This window comes from Python bivittatus, unplaced genomic scaffold (genome assembly GCF_059951505.1).
Source record: "Python bivittatus isolate LINGU-HERP-01145 unplaced genomic scaffold, Pbiv_v1 ctg000020_np1212, whole genome shotgun sequence".
Lineage (NCBI taxonomy): Eukaryota > Metazoa > Chordata > Lepidosauria > Squamata > Pythonidae > Python > Python bivittatus.
Genome location: NW_028277030.1, coordinates 99,202,261 through 99,214,562, shown reverse-complemented (window position 1 = coordinate 99,214,562; position 12,302 = coordinate 99,202,261). Strand labels below are relative to the sequence as shown.

At 37.7% G+C, this 12,302-nt stretch overlaps 2 protein-coding genes across 2 annotated transcripts in view; one reads left to right on the top strand and one right to left on the bottom strand.

The window, feature by feature from the left end:
* AARS2 (alanyl-tRNA synthetase 2, mitochondrial) overlaps window positions 1-10,848 on the top strand; it is a 37,886-nt gene extending 27,038 nt beyond the window's left edge. The window contains exons 17-22 of the mRNA XM_088145290.1: window positions 134-242; window positions 2,930-3,052; window positions 3,760-3,870; window positions 5,947-6,030; window positions 6,460-6,570; window positions 9,235-10,848. Of these exons, the coding sequence (XP_088001416.1) occupies window positions 134-242; window positions 2,930-3,052; window positions 3,760-3,870; window positions 5,947-6,030; window positions 6,460-6,570; window positions 9,235-9,399 (703 nt within the window). The 3' untranslated portion in view covers window positions 9,400-10,848. The remainder of the gene's footprint in view (window positions 1-133; window positions 243-2,929; window positions 3,053-3,759; window positions 3,871-5,946; window positions 6,031-6,459; window positions 6,571-9,234) is intronic.
* LOC112542392 (uncharacterized) overlaps window positions 10,607-12,302 on the bottom strand; it is a 27,410-nt gene continuing 25,714 nt past the window's right edge. Inside the window, exons 18-19 of the mRNA XM_025175104.2 lie at window positions 11,656-11,819; window positions 10,607-10,745 (exon numbers count right to left, since the gene is read on the bottom strand). Of these exons, the coding sequence (XP_025030872.2) occupies window positions 10,641-10,745; window positions 11,656-11,819 (269 nt within the window). The 3' untranslated portion in view covers window positions 10,607-10,640. The remainder of the gene's footprint in view (window positions 10,746-11,655; window positions 11,820-12,302) is intronic.

The window sequence follows — 12,302 nt, the reverse complement described above, 5'->3', positions numbered from 1 at the left end:
TCCTGTCTCTGCCATTTACTGTCTCGTTAACAGGCTTATTACAGAGATCTTCATACATACTAAGCTGAGCTTTAGATTTTTGACTTCTTCCAAAAAACAAAGTAGATTTGGTGCTCTTTCTCCTCCTGCCCAGACACCTTCTGCAAACAGGAGATATACAAGACTTCACCATCATCTCAGAGCGGCAGATGATTAAAGGAATCAGCCATATTGTTGCAGTGACAGGAGAGCAAGCCAGACAAGTAAGAGCTCAGTGAAAAAGCTGCCAGACTTTTACAAAGTTGGTGATGCAGATGCTGTTTAAGCATGCTGTCAGATCTGCTATCCTTCTATCTCCCTTTGATCTGTAACGTTGCATTGTCTGGAGGGGGTTGTAGACACCTACCCTTTCCAGTGCTCCTAGTACCTACTCACCTGCTGCCTCCAGTCTCATGCTCGAAGCAAATGTTATTCTCTTCCCTTTCCACCACTATTCAAATTCTGCAATTCAGAATCAGTTAAGGAAGCTAGATCTCTTTCATATAGTCCTTTGTTGTGTCAAGGTCTGTGATTGTGAAAAGAATGAGAAATCATTCTGTTTGGAAACAGGGAAGATGAAAGCAAGGCCAGAAACTTTGCTGCCTGATCCTTGGGACCTCCATATAGATTCCTTCTCATTTTGACTGTTGAGCAGACAGAGTGTCATATCTTCCAACATCACTTTCTGTACCCCGTGTTCTCTTGTGCAAGGGCATAAGGGTGCAGAAATAATCTTACCTTTTTTTCCCTTCTGCTGCTTTTTGTACGGTTGATTTAAAATAATATCTAATTCTAACAGTGACTTAGGAACATTAGCCTGAGTGCTTCTATTTAATCCAAGGGTGAGGAATGTGCTCCAGCCTCTGAGCCAGATATTGCTCCTGAGGCCTCTGCATTTGACCTAAGAGGCCTCTCTGCAAACCTTTGCCCAACTCCGTTCCCTTTCTTCAAGCCAAATGCTCCCTTCTTTCTTCTCTGTGGAGGAATGGGCTGCCTTCTTCTGCCCATTGAGACAGTGCATTGGGAAGCTTTCTCTCTCAGTCTCCATCTGAACTGAAGAATGCTTGCCTTCTCAATCATACAAAGTTCAAACAGAAGAAAAACTGATGGATGCCAGAAGAAGTATGCTTCAGTCCAGATCCCAATCTCGGTATTATTCTCTTTGTCCTTCTACCTGACTTTTTACAACCAATTGCCCAAGTAAGGACATATGTAGGCAGACAATCCTTCTGGGAGCCTCTTTCCAAGTTGTAAAAGGTTCCATATTATAAACCAGCATTTTGAATTCGGTTACAAAATGGACTGGGAGTCAAGACAGTTTGTTAAGCTCCAGCACAGTATGCACATGCAACCCAACCCCAGATAGCAGTATTGCAGTTGAACTAATTAAATTGTCAACATCCAAGCCCTGATTGATTTGTCTTCTGCTGCTCTCTTGCACTCTACTGGGTAACCTGCAATTGGTGTTGGAGAAGTCTATCTTGATTTCTTTCAAATTCAAGATGGGATAAGATCTCTTATATGCTAATATCATCATAACCATTCTATGCAGATAGAATTGTTAGGATCAGTTCCTCTCCACTTTCCCCATGCCTTGTCTTTAGACTTAAGGGGAAGGACAAAATATACATGGAGAGCTGCAGAAGGATCAGCTTCTGTCCATTTTGCCCATGTCATAGGTTTTTATATAAGGGATGGTAGAAATCAGACAGGACATCAGGCTTTTAATAACTGTCCCTTTTCTTCAGTCGTCATCTCTCCCATTCAGCTTTATCTGGAACTCCTGAGGCTTTTAGTCTGTTACAGTGCTTATTCCAGCTTTGCTCTAACTGTCCCACCAACATACACACGTACACACACACACGCACCCCTCAAACGGTAGTCCCCTTTGTAATTTTAATGCTAATTGGAAGCCTTTTTTGGACTTTTTGCATGAAACAGAAAAAATGAAATTATATGGATTTGATGATTAGAAATAATACTGGACAATAGAAAAAAATGAAAGTTATGTTGTAAGACTAAGAGTTTAGTGAAAATTGATACTTATATCTGTTGTGAGGAAAGTCAGAAGTCATTCTTTTGTACAATACAGTACAATACAATAACTTCATTGCAGTCATCAACCAGCACAAGATAATTGGCACTCAGTTATCCAAAATATCCAAAAATAAATTGACAATATCAGAATAATTAGGAAAAGTACATACAGACAAAAAATTTTGGCTAAAAGACAATATTAAATCAAAATACACTAGAGGGTTTACTCAGGCTACACATATGCAACAAGGAAAAAAGAGATTAAAATTAGCAATCCAGGTAATACACATGCATATTTGTGAATAAAACAATAAAATTGTCCAAAATGAATTTAAGAGTTATAAACTTCTCTTATAGACCTCTGTCAAACCTGAGAAGAATATAGTATAATAAATTAATATGGCATGTACACACCAAAGTCTAAAAGAAGTTAAAGAGTAGCCAATGGTTAATGCTGAGCCTGAACCTGTATTGTATTGTATTGTCAGTCTTTTTTGTACTTTTTCTTTCTTCTTTTTGCACTTTTGACTTTGTTCGTTCTTTTCTTTCTCATTCTTTCTTTCTTTTCTCATTCTTTATCTTTAATACTAGTTTTTGTTAGTTTTTATTTTTATTTTAAAATCTAATAAAGTTATTTAAAACAGAACAGCAGTCTTCTTTCCTCGTATCATAATTCCATCCCCTCTCTCCTTAGAATGTCTTCTGAGTCTTAAGATGTTTTAGCTTTCTTCTTCTTTTCTTCTTTTCTACTCTTTTTTGCTTTTTTTTTTTTTTTTTTGGCTACTCATCACCAGCAACCCACTTTATGCTCTCATGAACAGTAGTCCTTAGTCTAGGGTACAAATAAGGCATCAATGATTTTTTTTTTTTGTAGACTCGGGATATTGGCCAGTTCTTGGCTAAAGAGGTGGATTCACTTGCTACCCGAGTAAAATTGGGAGGAGCCTCAGTTAATGAAGCGTGGCGAATCTCCAAGGAAGTTGGTCAGCTGACTGATGTGAGTATGGCTGCCTTCTCATGAAAAGAGCTCATGGCAGTTTTTTTTCAATGCTACTACATCACCTTATTCTCACATAAGCTTCTAGTTCTCTGATAAGTAAGCCTACTGTATATTATCTAGTACTTGTTGAATGAATGGAAATACTAGTATAGTTGCAGCATCCATTGCTGTATACAATATGAGGGTAGGATGTCTGATTTCAGGTCTGGATCCTTTGATAATTTAATTGTAAAGAACTGTTTACTGAAAATTGCCCTCTTGCCCCCACCCCCATATGAGGTCCGTGTGCTCAGCATAGATATACTTGTCATTAACTAGCTAATCAGATTACTTCAAGGGCTTTATTCTTCTCCTCTCTGACTGACTAGTGCCATCATCCTATTTCCCTTCCTTTGATTTCAGTAAAATGGCTGGCCAGTAACGTAAGCATGGACCAACATGGGGGAGCTCTGGCACAAACAGTTGACAGCTTTATAGTACCCACTAAAGACTGACATTTTTTACCAACGTACCTCATGCCAAAATGTCTCTGTTTAAGAGTGAAATTAGGGCTTCATTCATTCAAACAAACTCTGTCCTTTTAGCTACAGAGGAAGAAAAAAAACCTCTCCCTTCAGTTGCATTGCTGAAGAATTGTTGCCTTCTCCCGTCTGAAAAAGAATCTGTGAAATGGAAAGACTTAATGGAGTTGATTTATTTTACAGAGGGTGGACACTACCAAAATGACCCAGTGGCGGAAAAGGAAACTGCAGGCCACTCTCAAAACACTGCAGCAAGCAGCCAATAATGCCCATAGAAAAATGGAAATCAAACTGGTAAGGATCCAGCAAGTCTTTATTTTGACAGGCATGACAGAATTTCATAATAAGCTACAAAAAACTTAAATATGCAAAGAGGTATAATCAACCATGTGACCTAATACTCCTAATAAAAACTAATGACTGTTAAACCTATTTGTGATAAATTCTGAGCTAGAGGTTTATGTTGACTTCAGAGCAACAAATATTGTAATTAATTACATATATGCATAAAAATACATTTTAATTAAATATATAAAGAAGCATAGTAAATGGCACCTTTCCCAAACTAAGTTGCATCCTTCTATGATACATAAACCATCATATACTTGGAGTAACTAAAAGGATTGGGTCCAAGACCAGACAGAAAATCCATGGCAGGACTTCCAGCTAGGTTTTTTGCTACTTCATGCTATGCCCCGTTATGTCCTGGTCTTAGAATCAACTTGATATGGTATTGTATTGGGTTCTTTTTTAAGTTTGTGTTGGTATTTATGATTATTGTAAGCTTGTTCATAGGTAAAATAAACTCAGGCCCATGGATAGAACCTGCAATTACATTCCAATTTTTATTCAGCTTTTTAGTAACTGTACTTACTTGCAGTGCTTGTTTATATATAATGAACTAAATACCTAAGTAGAGAAAACGTCTCACACCAGCACAGCCTACCCCACTTTGGTGCCTTCCAGATATTTGGACTGGTATTCCCATGATCCCAAGGCAACATTACCATAAAGTCGTAAGATTGTGTAAGGCTGCTGCAAAGGCTAAGCAAGTCAGAAATCACAGATAAGTTTATTCAAATTATCTATTTATTAAAGATAAACAAAATGTAAATCAGGATTAAATATAAGCCTTTGCATATGAATGCTCCAGCTTGACACAGCAAGACATGTTAAAGTAAAACACATGTGTATACAGCTTTAAAAAGACAAATAATAATTTGGTACTTTACTTCAAACTTTACTCCAAATTTAAATCAAATCTGGAACCTAAGGAGAGAAGAAAATGCCGTTCATGTGTGTGTTTTCCTAGCAAACTCTGTGTGGATAGCTAATTAGGAGGATGAATGTGGTAGGGAGAGGGTTTCAGTGTTGTGATTGTTCCTGTGTTGAACTGAATACAGAAGATCAGCTTGGAGATGAATGAAGGATTGTTCAGGCTGGCTTATGGAGCACCCTGAGCACAGTGCTAATTGAAGATCTTATACTAAACTCTACAGAATAAGACTTGAGTGACCAATGGCCTTCTATTTGTTGAAATGCACTCCTAGCAGCCTCCACCACTGAAGTACAATTCATAGCATCCTCTACCATTGGTCATGCTGGCTGGAATTTCCAAGACTTGTGTTAACCAATAGCTAGCTTCAGCTGCAATTTACTCCTGCTATATAGAAACAGAAGGAAAAAAATGTTGGTGAGATACTTGTTGTAGGGAAAGGTGAGTGATCTTCTAGAAAGAGTTCTGAGCCTGGTTATCAGGATGTTCAGCTTGTGATACAGTTAGGTGGGAAACAAGAGCTCAAGAACAGGTTAACAGGTCTTTCTGGAGTAAAGTATCCTCAAATTTAGAGATGTGGAGTCCTCTTTTTATCCTTTATCTCATGATTAGGGTGTAAAGCAAAAACTAATGAGCTTTCAATGATCATTTCTCTGACTTGATACTCTGATATCTCTGAGTATCATTCTCTGATACTCTGACTAAAAGTGTTAGTGAGGAAATAGGTCAGTGCTACAGAATGAGATTAGACTTTTGGCATGGCAGACTTTCTCTTTTTCTGAGGTAAACTTTAATGTCTCTTTCCTCTCTGTTCGGGTATAATATGGAACTTCATACTGTTAATACATATATTTTCAAAAAACAGAAAATATGGATGTTTTGTAACAAGCACTTCATTTCACATGCATACATAGTCCATGGACTTATGCTCTTGCAGAAGGATTTCTTGTTTGCTTTACATTTGCCATTTTTAAAGTAGTAATTAATGCAGAAGCCACTGGGATGTTCCATTGACAGTATCACCTCTCTTTTGGTACACATTTTATGTCACTTACAAAGCCATCATTAATGCATTTTGTACGTTCTTTTTCCAGGCTGCAGAGAAGGTGCAAGACTTGCTGACAAAGTATTCCAACGAACCAGTCATCATTGATACTATTCCTGCTGAATCACCCTCTGTGAGTTTTAACCAATTGTGGATTTCTCTTAGAAAGCAGCATTACAGTCCTAGGGCCATGCTGAAGCTGTTTTGGCAGTCAGCAGATTGAACTGACTTTCTCAATTGTTTAGAAGCTCAGAGCAGAGAAAGGATCACATCTGAGCTGCTCAGACATTGTGAGTGGGCTGGCTGGTTCTGAACCCTTTAATAATTAGATTTTTCCCTACTTTTACAATTCTTGTAGCATGCAATCTGGAAACATTCCTTTTTACCAACTCTCAGCCTAACTATTATCATCCATTTCTCCTTCACAGTCCATGGTACGTTGCAATGCTTCATAACATCATACAATCTAAAATACTGAAGATTTGTTCTACTTAAATTTCTTGATTAAAACAAGGAATGTTTTAAAGGTGGAGTTTTATTTTTATCTTTTTTTTGGTCCTAGATCTTGATGAAAGCAGTCAATCAACTGTGTAACAAAGTGCCAGGGGCTTCAGTGATGTTGCTTAGCTCACAAGCACCTGACCAGGTGTTTTGCGCTTGCCAGGTATCCAAGGTAAGTGGGATTCCCAGTGAACCTGAAGTTTCCATTATTCTGAAAGAATAGAAGCAGAATCTAACCCTTTAAAATGGAATTTCATCACCAGCATGCCTAAGCAATTTTATAAAAATGAAATAATGGCTCTGTTACATTCACATACTAGGTTATCTGGTAGTCAAACATTTCAGTTTTTCATTCCATGAAAATGATTCTGGCCCAAAGTTCCAGGTTTTCGCTTTTAGTTACATGTGGGGAATCACATGCTGGAGATAATTGTTGTTTTACTGTTATATGGTGATAGAGTTTGGCCAAACAAGTCAGAGATGTTAATTAAGGCAGATCCAACGTAAGAAAAGTTGTCAGAAGAAATGGCTGAGATGAAAGGAATGGTGGACACTCTCAATATGCTGTCACTGCAGCTATAGGCAATGAATATATTATTTCCTAAATAGCTTGTTTTTTATTCATCTAAAATATATTACCCAAAGAGTATCCTCTTTGATGTTCTAAACAGCTATATTTATTTACAATTTAAAATATTTTAGTTATCAATTTGCACTGTTTTCAGAACTATGTGAAGAAATCTGATCTTTGATTGAAGAAATATCAATGGCAGATGATTTAAATCAAAGTTTTCTCTTAGTGATTAAGTTAATTAAATTGCCTTAATATAAATCAGTCCACCCTGGATTTCTTATAATGTCTAAGAAAGATTGCAAATTGTCACTTTCATTACAATTTGGTGAAAATAAGCAAAAACACCAAGCCAACTGCTTGGTAGTCTCTACTGGGTGGGATCTGAAACTGAAGGTTTTACCTCAGAGTTTTCTGATGTAGTGCCACACCAGACATTGGCTCATAGGTAGTGTGTTAAGTTTTCACTGTAACCCCCTGGCCCCCAGATAGGTCTGTTCTGCAGAAAGGATTTCCAATATTCTGTATTTGGCACAAAAGTTGGAAGTTGCAGAAAAAAATAGCAGAACATAAAAAGTTAACATAGACCATCACAGAGGGATCAAGATATTGTAGACGTTTCAGATTACAAGGATTAGTGTGGAACAAAGGAAACCCCAGTAATATTATCATGGTGTATCACTATAATTCTGAGGATTAAAAACATTCTTAAGGAATCCTGAGGTTCCTATAAGCAAATGCTGTAACAAACACATGCTCCTATGCAGTGGACTCCATGTGCACTTTTCATGGTTTAAAAGGCTTTGCATTTGTGTTACTGAGAAGCACTTTCCTCAGGGAAATGCCCACTCTACACAGCAACTGAAGCTAGACAATCTATATTCACCACCTGGTCCATTCCCAGCATACATACCCATCATACTATTCCCTTTCAGGATAAGCAATGTTATGCAAAATGCAGATAGGAGTAAAGAATAATAAGGATGTGCAACACTTTGGATCCAAAACTGAGAAGGTGCTTTGAAGGGGGTGTAGCTCCATCTTTCTGATTTTACACACTAGCCACATGATGCCCAGAAAATGCATGTTTAAGTAAATGTCAAGTACAATAGTGCTCTGAAGCATCTTGTCTCACACTGTGGGTGCTCCTTAGCTCAAACACATTTTCTTGTGTCCACATCACTTTATGTGAGCCCACAAAAAGAGGCAGGTTCTTTATGGAAGTACTAGTACTGTATGCAACGTGTGCTCCTACACTTGCTCCAAAGCATCTTTTTGGCTTCATATCAGAAGTATTGATTTCCCTAAGAAATGGTAAACCAAAGAAATAAAGCCATGAGATAAGAAAAAAAAGGAAATGTACCTAAATTATATCAGTACAATTTGTGATACCTTTGCATACCTTTCTATTCTTGCAAGCCATTCTTGCTTCCCCCAGGTCCATCCACAACTTCATGTATTGCCTTTTGTTCTTTAAACTTTTCAGCTCTTTATTTCAGGATCTCATTAGGACTATCCAGCCATGACTTTCTCAGACTTCCCCTTTCTGACAGCCCCTTCACTCCTTCTTCATGTATTTGTTTTAAAATTCAGTCCCCATTCGTGCTCTGTGATCAAATTACGTCAGTGTGTTTCTTTCACAATCAATCCACAATCATTCAGTGCTCATTTTCTTAACCCTATCTTTTCTTGCTTTACCACATACACTTCTTAATAAACCCTAGCCGCTGCATTCAGTCTACTTCTGTGTTTTACCATACATGCCCAGTTCTCACTTCCATATAACAAAATAGACAGAAGCAGGTTCTTACACATGGCCTCCATTTAATTCAATAATATTTTCTTGCAACAGACCACATACTATCAACAGCCTTTCTACCAGCATTTGCTCATCTTAAAATTTCTCCATTCATTTCCCCATCTTAGTAAACATTCTACTAAAGTATACAAATTCAGACAGCCAGTTTGGTGTACTGGTTAAGACACCAGGCTGGAAACTGGGAGACTGTGAGTTCTAGTCCTGCCTTAGGCACAAAGCCAGCTGGGTAACCTTGGGTTAGTTACTCTCTCTCAGCCCTAGGAAGGAGGCAATGGCAAACCACTTCTGAAAAAACCCTCACCAAGAAAGCTGCAGGGACTTATTCAGGCAGTCGCCAGGAGTCGATACTGACTCGAAGGCTATATATATTACCTGCCACAGAGCAAAAATCTGGTCTCCATTCTTGGCAGTTCATCTATGTTCTATTAATTTGTCCCCCTTCTCAGAATTCTTTAGCAAAGGTTTCTGCAGCTGACTGGGCTCTCGCTGTCTGTACTCAAATGGGAGGCAAAGCAGATGGTTCTGGAGTTGTGGCTAAAGGCATGGCGAAGACTGATGATTTGCAGATGGTGCTGGCAGCAGCACGAGAATATGCAAAGAATATATTTTGATGCTCAGTTGCGAGGAATCTGGATGTTCACTTGAATGACTATGAATCCTAATGAACTATGTACATGATGGTCCTGCAACACTGCTGAGTCTTCTGGATTATCGAACTGGTAGAACGAGCTGCCTTGATGTATACAAAATAAGGTCTTTAATGAAATATAATTTGCACTTGAGGTTAAGAAGAAGAACAAAGATTGTCCTTTGATCACCACATAAGCACAAAGGAAGTTAATCATACAGGTAAATATAATCAACCTCTCTGCATAGCTGCTAAGAAAAAATAACTACAATGCTGACAATAAAGGACTTAGGTTTGTTGGCTGCAAAATCATGTTTTTTATCCAGTAGAACAAAAAGTTATTACATTTTCCAAGACCTGACAATGCAATGGAACAAATTATTTCTAGGTAAGTATGCTAGCCAGCCTTTCTCTGGCTGGTTGTATGAATTTTGCAAATAGGAATTTCTTTGGAGGGAGTTTTTGCTGTTGAAAGCTGCTTCACACAAATAATAATTCTGGCGCAAATCACCTCTGAAACTCTGTTATACCCAGAGTTTATCATCTACTTGTTTGTGATTATCTGCCAGGGTTTGTCTGGATTAATTTTAGATGGATCACATCTACCACTTTTTTCAATTCAGTTTTTTATCCTAACCTGATCCTTTTTACGTTATTCTGAAGTCAAGACCATTTGCTAACCTTAAAAATATTTTTTGGAACAGAGGAAGGATAACCTGTGGTTTTCAAAAGAAAGTTGTAGTAGACCAATTGAGGGACAAATATAGCAAATGTGGTCTGGCCCTTGGTAGAATCTCGGAATGTGAGACTCTTATAAGCCTCTTGTCATTTAATGGAAATTATCAGCTGAGTCTTTCCCATAGACTCAGGGTTTAGCCATGAAATGTTTTTTTATAAGAAAGGACTGTTGCTGTAAATCCATAGTAGGAACTAATGAACCTTTCTTGGAAAAAGCAGAATCTCTTATTTTTAGACTCCAAGCTTCCTAAAAGTGCTCCTGATGATATTTTGGCAATCAAAAGATTTTGAGTTTTCTTAAATCTTGTTAAATTCCTTGTTAAATCACCCCTGTCAACAACAGAGAGGGAAAATACATACATGTGTGCATGTTCTTAACTGAACTACAATCAAGCACTGTCCCAATACATGATTGACTAGCAACACATAGAATGTTTTACAATGTAAAGTATTGAGAACTATATGAAGGCACCTTTCTTCCTTGCTTCAATCAACACTGGTACATTGAAGTGAAGGAAACTCAAATCCATTTGGTTTGTTCATGCTTCTGAACACAGCAGAGTTAAAGTTCAGAATGTTTTTGTTTGTATTCTGAGAAGCAAAGAAATGTTTGCATTAGTGTAATCTTCCATCAGTTTCAATGTAATACTATTCAAAAAGAAAACATTTTTTCACATAAAAGCTATGTCTGTCATATGTCTGTGATGTCCACCTTTATGTCATGTGCAGCACTTTAGATGCACATTTGTAAGCCAGCAAAATGCCAGTTTAGCCACAACTCTATTTATGTTCAAGCCAGACAGCATATCAATAATTGAGCGTTTTGCCAATATCCCAGTTAAATCATGGTCCAGAATTTCAAGAAATGGGAAAATTACTATTAGTATTACAAATTCTTTATATCACAATTTTTTAAAAAAGTATATTTCACACTTTTTAAAGACTTTAAATACCAAATCTAATAATAATAGCAACAACATTTTAAGCAAATAATATTGGTATGTATGATCTATTAACAATAAACGTTTTGCAACAGGCCTTAAGCTGCCCACAGGTAAAACAAAAACTTAACTAATGGCAGTGTAATTATCAGTAGAGCAACTTGTGTAAGTTTGGATTGTTTTCAATTTGCTGGCACTTTTTCCATAGTGCTTAGCCATTTCTGTGGAAACCTTTTCTAGTGATGCACTTAATTGTTTTGTTTTGTTTTAGACAAGCAATACTTTGAATGCTGTCCTCACTACCTAGGAACATCATTTCTTATCAGATATTAAAGAAAATGCAATGTTTTTGCCCAAATCACTTTAGTAATGGGAAAACCCTGTCCCATGTAGTAGGACTACCACTTCCATCATCTCTGACCTATTGTTTACTGGGAGTTGGAATCCAAACATTTTAGAGAACACATTTTCCATAGCCTGTTTTAAAGTTCCACGATAACCACAGATTCTAAATTACTGAATTCTATGTAGGGGCAAAGAGTACAATGCCACATACAGACCCGTACTATAAGGCCTTCACTGACGGAGAAAGAGTATATAAAACCATCCTGAGACTTGCTTCCATCGTCTCCTTTGGGCTGCTGGAGTGGTGGCAGCTGAAGAGATGGCGGCGATTCATTGAGCATGGCCTGTCTCTTCTGCAGAAGCAGCTGATTTCTCAGCACTGTAGAAAATAATATCAGTTACAAAACTATTTTTTAACCTATGTGGAAGGCATTGTATCAACATTGCACAACAAGTGTTTTGCAGGAAAACAGGCTTAATTTAAATTGGGAAAATCTCTGGTTGATTTTCCTTCCTACATTGAGAAGAACTCTGGGGTTCTGGCAAGACCTGCCTAGATAAATCACTAGGCTGACTCAATATATGGCAGCTCCTATATATTTAGGTTCTCTTATGGCTGTGTTTGTACAACATTGTACAAGACTAGTCCACAAAAATGAACACACTGCCATTTTATTCTCCCACCACATCCCACAGCTGTTTAACCAAACTTCTGCTTACATTTTCATCTGAACCCAAAATGGCCACCATTGGGGTTTTGGGAAAACCAGGACTTTAGCTTACAAATCCCAGTTTCTTATAGGTTACAAGTCCAGTTTCAGGAAACTCCAAATGGTTGAGATTTGGGAGGATTCATTCAACA